This window comes from Taeniopygia guttata, chromosome 11 (genome assembly GCF_048771995.1).
Source record: "Taeniopygia guttata chromosome 11, bTaeGut7.mat, whole genome shotgun sequence".
Classification (NCBI taxonomy): Eukaryota; Metazoa; Chordata; class Aves; order Passeriformes; family Estrildidae; genus Taeniopygia; species Taeniopygia guttata.
The window spans coordinates 359,607-369,868 of record NC_133036.1 but is presented as its reverse complement, the minus strand read 5'-3'; the positions used below and the strand labels follow the sequence as shown (position 1 = coordinate 369,868).

At 59.2% G+C, this 10,262-nt stretch overlaps 1 protein-coding gene across 1 annotated transcript; it reads left to right on the top strand.

The window, feature by feature from the left end:
- Positions 1-4,574: 4,574 nt before the first annotated feature.
- LOC121470597 (serine/threonine-protein kinase pim-1) lies at positions 4,575-6,906 on the top strand. The gene is made up of 5 exons (XM_072934522.1): positions 4,575-5,039; positions 5,132-5,182; positions 5,471-5,837; positions 6,225-6,401; positions 6,721-6,906. The coding sequence occupies exons 1-5, from the start codon at positions 4,575-4,577 to the stop codon at positions 6,822-6,824; spliced, it is 1,164 nt and encodes a 387-aa protein (XP_072790623.1). The 3' UTR covers positions 6,825-6,906.
- Positions 6,907-10,262: the final 3,356 nt, after the last annotated feature.

The window sequence follows — 10,262 nt, the reverse complement described above, 5'->3', positions numbered from 1 at the left end:
CTGGCTGGGGCAGCAGGAGAAGCCTGGGGAGAGCCTGGAGGGAAGCAGGGGCTGCAAGAGGCTGAGCCGCGGCCGCACCCCCAGGCTCAGCTCCTCATGGGGTGCCTGGCTCTCCTCTGACACTTGTGACACTTCATTTCGCACGCAAGTGTCCAAAAAATTTCAAGCCAATTTTTTGGCTTGAAAAATTATTACTACATTCGTGCTGTTGATACCGTTTTTCGTCAGCTTTCATCAGAGTGCTGCAATTACCCTACGATTTCCTTGGCATTTTGCATCTGCCAGCAGTACCTGCTGTCCCCACTCGGACACGGGCACCGTCCGGATGGAGTTTTCCCTGCCGGGCTCCCAGGCAGTGAGGCTGCCCAGCGGCCTGGCGGGGGCTGGGGGCACTGCCCGCCGGCCGCGGGCGGCTCCGGCTCCGGGCAAAGCCGGGGGGACACAGCGGGGACAGCGGGGGGACACAGGGGGGACAGAGAGGGATACAGAGGGGACACAGCGGGGACAGAGGGCGGACAGAGGGGGACGCAGCCGGGCACCGGGGCTACACAGGGCGGACAGAGGGGAACACAGCCGGGCACATATGGGACACAGAGGGGACGCAGCCGGACACAGGGGGACACAGGCAGGACACAGCGGGGACAGAAGGGGACACAGGGGGACACAGGGAGGACACGGGGGGACACAGGCAGGACACAGCGGGGACAGAAGGGGACACAGGGAGGACACGGGGGGACACAAGGGGACACAAGGGGACACAGTCGGACACAGCGGAGAGAGAAGAGGACACAGCCGGACACAAGGGGACACAGCCGGACACAGTGGGGACACAGTCGGACACAGGGGGACAGAAGGGGACACAGGGGGACAGAAGGGGACACGGGGACACAAGGGGACACAAGGGGACATAGTCAGACACGGGGGGACAGAAGGGGACACAGGGGGACAGAAGGGGACACAGCCGGACACAGGGGGACACAGCCGGACACAGGGGGACAGAAGGGGACACGGGGGGACAGAAGTGGACACAGTCGGACACAAGGGGACACAGCCGGACACAGGGGGACACAGCCACACACAGCGGGGACACAGGGGGACACAGCCGGACACAAGGGGACACAGTCGGACACAGGGGGACAGAAGGGGACACGGGGGGACAAAAGGGGACACAGCCGGACACAGGGGGACACAGCCGGACACAAGGGGACACAGTCGGACACAAGGGGACAGAAGGGGACACGGGGGGACACAGGGGAGACAGAAGGGGACAGAAGGGGACACAAGGGGACACAGTTGGACACAGGGGGACAGAAGGGGACACAGCCGGACACAGGGGGACACAGCCGGACACAAGGGGTCACAGTCGGACACAGGGGGACAGAAGGGGAAACATGGGGGACAGAAGGGGACACAGTCGGACACAAGGGGTCACAGTCGGACACAGGGGGACAGAAGGGGACACGGGGGGACAGAAGGGGACACAGGGGGACAGAAGGGGACACAGCCGGACACAGGGGGACAGAAGGGGACACAGTCGGACACAGGGGGACACAGCCGGACACAGGGGGACAGAAGGGGACACAGCCGGACACAGCGGGGACACAGTCGGACACAGGGGGACAGAAGGGGACACGGGGGGACAGAAGGGGACACAGTCGGACACAGGGGAGACAGAAGGGGACAGAAAGGGACACAGGGGGACAGAAGGGGACACAGCCGCACACAGCCGCACACAGCGGGGACACAGCCGGACACAGGGGGACAGAAGGGGACACGGGGGGACGCAGGGGGACAGAAGGGGACACGGGGGACAGAAGGGGACACAGCCGCACACAGCCGCACACAGCGGACCCGGCCCCGTCGCTGCCGGCCCGGCGCCGCCCCCGTGTGGCCGCCGGGCGGGAGCGGCCCGAGCGCCGGCCCCGCCCGGGCAAGGAGCCGCACCGAGCATCATCTTCTGCTCCTGGAAAGCGCAGCCTAAACAACAAACCCACCCTGCTCAGCAGCTGGCTCCTAAAAATAGCTTTTGCACTTTTTTTTTTTTGTACAAGTGTTTAAGGATTTTCAGTAAGATAAAGATTTTTTTAATTACTTAAATTCACATAATTTATTTTGCACGCGCAGGTAGGATTTTATTCACTATACTTATCAGTTTTTATTAATTTATTATTACTGAAATTAGCACTGGGACAAGGAACACAGATATCAGAGATGCAAAGATGGACACCTGGTCTTCTGATAAGCCCCTCAAAGGACTACGGCAAAAGATACGTGATACCCAAAAGACACAGAAGGCATGACAGACAAGTGACACACCATGCACCGGCACTGCTCTGCCCTAAGCAATCCAGCACGGTGTGACTTTTCCTTTATGTGGCCTAAGGGGTCACCTCTGGCACATCCCCATCTCCACAGCTGCCTCCAAAAGCCCTCCCAGCACCTTGCTTTCATCCCCTCTCAGGCTCCTAGCCCTCGAGTTCTCTCTAGGATGTCCGGGCATGGGAATCCACGTCGGGTACCAGGGAAGGCTGCCTCGCCTGCTGGGAATTTCCTGCACACACCGACCTGTGATCCTTGCTCAGCTACAATCAAGAACACCAAATATCACTGCATGATCTTAGCCACACAGCAGCCACAAACCAACAAGTCTGCCACTCAACATTCTCCTAAGAATGCCCGGATCCTCGGGCCGCATGCTTCGGCCACGCCCTCGTGGCAGGGACTGCCTGGGTGAAGAGGAGACGAGCTGATGTGGCATCCCCGAAACTCAAATGTACCCTGTCTCTCTCTCACTAGTTCCTTAACATAAGGTCACGCGTCTCATGGATGATGGGAAGGCAATGCAGGTTCTATTTCAGGATTTTAAGTGGAGTTTTGATCCGGTCCTTCACAGAATGCATCTGGAGCAGGTGTCCAGGTGTGAGACAGATTGACACAGGGTGTGCTGGGTGAAGAATGGTGATGTACTGGTTTTCAATGGGATAGGATGCATTTTCTTCCCAGGGAGCGGCAAAGAGCTGGGTTTGGATTCAGGACGGGAATGTGGTAGACAGCACACAGATGGCTTGGATGTTACTGAGCGGGACTTGCCCTCCTCAAGGAGTTGCAGTGTCACATTGGACAATCCATGTTCCGTGCTCTGCCAGCAAGGAGGTGAGACCATCAACATTCCCCTCCTCATCCCTGTGTCCTACTTAAAGAAGAATCTTCCACCCACTCTGCTCCAGAGAGCTGGCAAGTGCCCATAGGGAGCCCCCTTACCCCTCCTGGGGCACTGCGGAGGGCGGGGCTGAGGCAGGGCTGTGATGGCACAAAGGGCAGAGCGCTGGCGTCAGGCAGGGCTGTGATGTCCCAGGGCTGTGCTGGCCGCAGCACTGTGACACCACTGTGACATCACCGCGCTGTCGCTGGGTGAGACAGGCCAGCGCCGGCAGCTGCCAGTGCAGTCGCGATGGGACGTGCTGGAGCCATGGGTGACGGTGACGTCCTGGTGACTGCGCTTGTCCTGCTGCTGGCCGCCGTGGCTGTCTGGTGGGCCTTTGGCCACTGGCAACCACAGAGCCGGCGGACACGGAGAGTGAAGTGGAGACGGCGCCGCGGGGCCCGGCCCAGAGGCTCACGGAGGAAGCGAGGAGCCCCTGTGGCTCCCAGGTTCCCCAGGCCTCGGGCCGCTCCTGGCGAGCAGCCACGTGCTCCCGCCAGCCCCCTGGGCAGCCCCTGCGGCTGCGGCCCCTGCCTGGCAGTGACCCGGGAGCTGCAGGAACTGATGCTGCAACTCTGGGATGGCAACGGGACACGTGCGCCCCTCTACTCTGGGATGTGGCAGGCCTTGTGGAAAGAGCTGAAGGAGCTGCTGGAGCGAGGCCACCTGCCCTGCTGTGCCTCGGCCAGCTCCTCCACAAGCCTCCATCCCTTCCAGAGGCTGCTCCCAGCAAGATTCTCCATCCCTGGGAGAGCCTCAAGGCCTGCAAGGATGGCACAGCAGGGGGAAGCCACCACCATCCATGCAGGAACCTCAGGCTGTCAGAGACCCTGCACCCTGCCAGCAGCCTCTGCTATCTCTGACAGCCTCCATCCCTCGCAGAGGCTCAGTGAGACCTGTCAGCATGCAGAAGGAGCAGAGCCCGCGGACAGGTCTCCCAGCTCCCTTGGACTTACAGACTTCAAGAACACGGGCACAATCCTGACCCTTGACGTGGCAGGGGAAAGCCCAGAAGTCCAAATGGGAGCCCAGCCCGATGCAGGGGAGCCTGCTCAGGAGAAGCTGGCGGGGCAGCAAGCGTCCTGGAGCCAGCTGTGGTCATCCCACAGCGGCCAGGACAGCCAGGACGCTGTGCCGGTTCTGCCAGCTGGCAACAGCCCGAGCCTGGTGGTGGAGACGAGCCTTCAGAGGTTCCTCCATCTGCAGGAAGCTGCCCCGAGACAGCCCTCGAGTGCCGCGAAGGGCTTTCTAGTAGCAGGTGAGATCTTCTGAGGAGCTGCCTGAGGCTCCGCCGGGGCTCTGGAGGGGCGCGGCCAGGCCAGGCCAGGGCCCCTGAGAGCAGCCCAGTCGCTGGCCGTTTCCAGTGCCTCCGATGGCCCGGCTTGGAAACGCCCTGTCTGCTTTGCAGCCGCTCCTGGGTCTCCCCCGTGCCAAGCCTCGGGCTGCAGCCCCGGCCGCCGGCAGGAGCAGAGCCCAGCCCACGACGCCGGGGACAGCGCCGGTGCCGCCCTGCCCCGCTGCCCCGGGGCTGCCGCAGCCGCCTGTGCGCGCTGCCCCGGCCCGGCTCTGCCGCTCGCCAGCCCGGCGGCTGCAGGGCGGCGGCCGCTGCCCGGCGCGCAGCAGGAAGCGGGTGAGAGCGCGGCGGCCCGCGGGGCCCGGCCCGCTCCACTCGCGGGCACTTGCGGGAGGGGCGGGTCCTGGGCGCAAGGCTGATGGCTCGCTCTTGGCCGCAGGGCAAAGGAGGCAGCGGCAGGAGCGGTACCTGCTGGGCCCGCAGCTGGGCAGCGGCGGCTTCGGCACCGTCTTCTCGGGCATCCGCCTCTCGGACGGCAGCCCGGTGAGTGGCCGCGACGGCCGGGCGTGGGCGGAGGGGCAGCGGCGGGGAGGGGCAGGGCTGGAGCTCAGCCCTCCTCTCCCCATGGCTCGCAGGTGGCCCTCAAACGCGTGTCCCGGGAGAGCGTCCTGCAGTGGGACGAGCTGGTGAGCGAGCGGGGCCAGCGGGACAGAGCGGGGCGTGGCGGGCAGGGAGAATCCCGGGGTGGGCTCAGCGTGCGGAGCCGCAGCCCCGCGGGCCTGGGCACGCCAAACAGCAGTGCCGGGGCCGGGCAGGGGCAGCCCCGAGCATCCCCCGGGCGGGAGGAAGCGCAAGCGCCTGGGAGGCTGCGGCAGGGGGCACTGGGGCATCCCGGGCAGGGCGCAGCGCGGCCCCAGGGCTGCTTCAGCAGCAGCAGCAGCCTGCCGCAGGCACTGATTTTCTTCTGCTCACAGCCCGACGGCACCCGCGTGCCCTTGGAGGTGGTGCTGATGGAGAAGGTGGGCTCTGGCTGCCAGAATATCATCCAGCTCCTTGACTGGTTCGAGTTGCCGGACAGCTTCGTGCTGGTCCTGGAGCGTCCGCAGGCATCGCAGGATCTCCTGGAGTTCCTGCAGGAGCAGGGATGCCTGTGCGAGGAGCAGGCGCGCTGGCTTTTCTGCCAGGTGCTGGAGGCCGTGCGGCACTGCACCGCCTGCGGCGTCCTGCACCGGGACATCAAGCCGGAGAACCTCCTCGTGGACCCGGAGAGCGGCCACCTGAAGCTCATCGACTTCGGTTGCGGCACCTTCCTCCAGGAGCGGGCCTTCACGGACTTTGCCGGTGAGCCCATGGCCTGGGCCCTGCTCCCGGTGCCAGGCACTGCACGGCCCCGTTCCCTCCCGGGCCGCGGCCTTCAGCCGGCTGCCCTTTGGCACGGGGCGGATGCCGTGCCCCAGGAGGCGGCTGCCGGCCCTGACGAGAGAGGGGGTGGCAAAAGCGGCTCCCGGCCCCTGGGCTCAGCGGGCCCACAAGGGCCTGGGCTGCTCTGCTGGCCTTCTTGGCCTTGTGGAATGGTTTCCTGCTTTTGGCCAGCTGGCTGGGGGACGCGGGGTGGCCTCGGGGGGGAAGCTGCGGCCGCGGGCACAGCCCCTGCCTCGGTCAGGAGGCTGGTGCCAGGCTCTGGAAGGCAGCAGCCTGCGCCCGGCCAGCGCCGCCTGTCTCCCCTAGGAACGCGCGTGTACAGCCCGCCCGAGTGGACCTGGCTGGGTTGCTACCACGGCCACGCGGCGACCACCTGGTCCCTGGGCGTGCTGCTGTACGTCATGGTCTGCGGCAGCCTCCCCTTCCAGGACGACCAAGCCATCGTGCTGGGGAAGCTCTTCTTCCGGCGGCAGCTCTCTCCAGGTGGGTGTCCGGCCTCAAGCCGGCGGGCTTTGGCAGTGGCGGCGCACGCCCGGCGCGGCCCTCACGCAGCTCCAGGGACGTGGATCTGCCCTCACGGGCCGGCCGCAGGAGGGGCCCGTGCCGACGGGGTCAGCGCGGCACGGGCGGCCGGAGGAGGCGGCCGCGTCCCGCCGTGCCGCTCTCCCGCGCGGGGCTGAGCCGGTCGGGAGCCCGGCACGGCCCAGAGCGCTCGCGGCACGGCCCGGGCCCCGCGGGTGACGGGGGCAGCTGGGCTGGAGACTTCTGGCGGTGACCGGCGCTTTCTGGCTTCTCTCCCCAGAGCTCCAGCACCTGATCCGATGGTGTTTGGCCAAGCACCCTGCGGACAGGCCGGAGCTGGAGGAGATCTCGCGCCACCATTGGGTGTGGGGCCGGCGTTTTTGATGCCTTGCCGGAGCCTCTGCAGCACCCACTTACCGAGTCCCACGCAGGACTCAGGACCCGAAAAATAAAACAGCAAACCCATTGCGCTGTGTCAAGGGGCTGGTCCTTGTCAGCAACTTCAACTAAAGAAACGTCTTGGGAAAAGGGGGAATCCGAGTGCTGCCTTCAGCCTTTGGCAAGCTTTCTATGCCTGTACTCCAAGGCGGTACTTTATATCTTCAAGCTCAGGCCGTAGTGCGGGTAGGAGGGGCTTTGCCGAGCCAAGAAATGCAGCAGTGAAACAACAGCTGCCCTTGCAAAGTGGCAGGGCTTCTTGGTGTCTCTTGAAGTGACACACAGGTCCATGTGTGCATTCCAAAGGTCGGTGGCTTTCAGGGACAGAGACATTCCTCTCTTACCAGAGCTCTGAGGAGAGCCATAAGCTACAAAATTTCAGCTTTTTTTTCCCCCTATATCCTGCTTAAATAAGAAAGTTTCCTAACTTGACTCTTCTCTGCTAGCTATGAATACATCAACTCTTCTGTAACTCTTCTACAGTGGTCAAAAAGTTTGTTTGAGCTCCAACGCCAGCACAACTCTTATCTGTAACTTAAGGAATCCATGGCCACAGCAGCCCCGGGATGAAAAACATGGCATTTGGTGGAGCCAAGGAATGGAGGAGCTGCCCTGTCCCAGCTCTGCCTCCTCTGCCATCAGCAGGGGAGATGCAGCTCTCAACCATAAGATCACTTCAGTTCAACCTTACAATAATCACCTGGCAACACTAACTATTAACCCCAAAGTCCAGTGCATCATCTGTGTGCTATCCGGGAAGTTCAGTCGATCTTTGTGGGACAAAACCTGTATTGGGCCCAAGACCTGATTCTAATCCCTGCTGCCCGGACAGTCCCAAGGGAACCCCACAAACTGACATCAGGAACCTGGACTGGCAAGTTTTCTTCCCCAGGAAAAAGGGCCGGTGTTTGTGCTCAGGGCCCTGTGGCCCTGAGCGGGCGGCTGACTGCAAAAAATCTGAACACCAAAGGATGTGTCCTACACCTGAGCTGCCCCCACCTCAAAATTGTGCTGCCCTGACAGCCGCAAGGGAGCACTACAAATTGACATCAGGATCCTGGGCTGCTGAGTTTACTTTCACAAGGTAGATATCCCTCATTCATGACCAGGGCCCTTCACCCCCCTGGGGTGTCAGGCTCTGAGTGGCCTTTTGCCTCCTCAATATCCAAATGGCGCAAGGTTTCTCCCAGACCATGTCTGCCACCTCCAAGTACTCTGGGTTTTTTTTGGTCACAAATGACTCTTGCAAACTGACAGTACAAAGCTTGGGGCTTGATTTTTAATGTGCTCTGTATCTCCTCGAGAAAGCTGCCAGTTTGTGACCCTAACCACAACCACTGCGCTTGGCTCAGAAATCACAACCTTCAGACCAGCAGCACCTGACCCACTGCCCCTCCACTGGCACCTTTCCAAATCATTCCACTGCATTCCAGTAATACTCTGCATTTTCAGCAGGCATCCTGTCTGACCCTCATCCTGAGCCTAAAAATGCACCAAGGAATTCAAAAATAGCCATTAGGAAGGTGTAACAATACTCTAAAAGACACCAGAAAAGTCCTAAAAAGCCTTCAAAAATGCCCTAAATATTCCTAATAGTCCTGCAAAACAAGTCAAGGAAGCCTGCTCAGCTCCAATCCCTTCCTGTTGCTCTCTAGCCCACAGATGTCATCCCTACCTTTTTGCAGCGGGTCCTGCTGTCCTCTGAGGGTTCTGGCACTGTCCCGGTGCGAGGGTCGCTGTCCTGTCCCAGCAGGAGGGTTCCGGTGTGGTCTCTCTGTCAGGCTCGCTCTGCTGTGCTGCTGTTGTTAGGGGTGAAAAGGGAAAAGGCTGCTTAGGGTGAGGGGTGCTGCACCTGTACCCTAACTTGCCTCCTAAGCTGTACCCTGTAGCCCTGATCTCCACTGGACTGTCCAGCCCTCAACCCCTCCCTCTGCCCCTCAGCCCTCAGGCTCTGGGTGTCCCCCTCGAGCCCCCCTTTGCCCCTCAGCTCCCGTGTGCCACCCTTAATCCCTCTCCTTTGCCCCTCAGCCCCCAGATTCTCTGTGCCACCCTCCAGCTGCCCCTGCCCCCCTCAGCATCTCCCTGTGTCACCCACTGTCCCCTCTCTGCTCCTCCCTCAGCTCCCAGCCTCTGCCACCCTCAAGCCCCCACATTGCCCCTCAAGCTGCCCCTCAGCCGCTATGCTGTGAAAAGACCCTAAACACCCCCTAAAAACCCCTCATCTTCAAAATGTCATAAAACCCCCACAAAAACATAAAAATAGCCTCAGAATACTCTTAAAATACAGTAAAAATACCCTACTTTAAAAAAACCCTAAAATACCCCTAAAAATCCCCAAAGAACCTTTAAAAAAATCCCTAAATATTCCTAAAAGAGGTCTAAAAATAGCCCCAAAATCCTTAAAACACACTGATAAGACCCTAAAAAAACATAAAACCTGTCAAAAAACCTAAAAATACCCTAGACTAAGAGTCCTCCACATACCCCCAAGAGTCCTAAAAAAGCCCTAAACATTTTTAAATAGTCCTAAAAAGGCCCAAGAACACCCAAAAAAACCCCCTAAAAATTCGAATTAGTACTAAGAAAGCCCTTAAAATACCTTAAAAAATCTTTTAAAAGCCCTGAAAACAAGCCCTAAAAATATCCTAAATGTTCCCAGAAAGTTCCCAAAAAGCTCCTGTGAGAAAACCCCTCAAACATCCTTTAAAAACACTAAAAAACTGCTCAGCCCCCAGCCTCTATCAGTCGCTCTCTAGCCAGCAAACATCATGCCTACCTTTTAATTAGGGTCACTGCCTGCAGCTGCTGTTGGGGGAAAATGATGTTTAGGGTGAGATTAGGGCTGGGGTGAGGGCTGCTCCGCAGCTGGTTCCTAAAAATAGCTTTTGCACCTTTTTTTATTTATTTTTTTTAAACAAGTGTTTAAGGATTTTCAGTAAGATAAAGATTTTTAAATTACTTAAATTGACATAATTTATTTTGCACGCTCAGGTAGGATTATATTCACGATACTTACCAGTTTTTATTTATTTATTATTACTAAAACACTCAGGGAAAATAAATAGAAAGGTAAACCTACTCCTACTGGATAGCAGTGTTTTTTCTAGACAGAAATTGCATAGAAAGTGGGAGGTGTGGATTCAGCAGTGAAGCCACAGCATTATTCCAGGAAGAGCTGCTCACTAGGGTTAGTAAGGTGGTGTACTAAGAATTTAAAAACAAAATCCTCCCCCAGGAAAACTCCAGACAGCTGTAACTGCTTTTCAGTGGTTTCCCCTTACAGCACTAGGTGTTAATTGGTAAAACACAAGCAGTATTCTTAGATTTGATTTTATACAGTACAACAATTCCTAAGTTTCCTAGAAACGTTGAAGGACTAAAAGA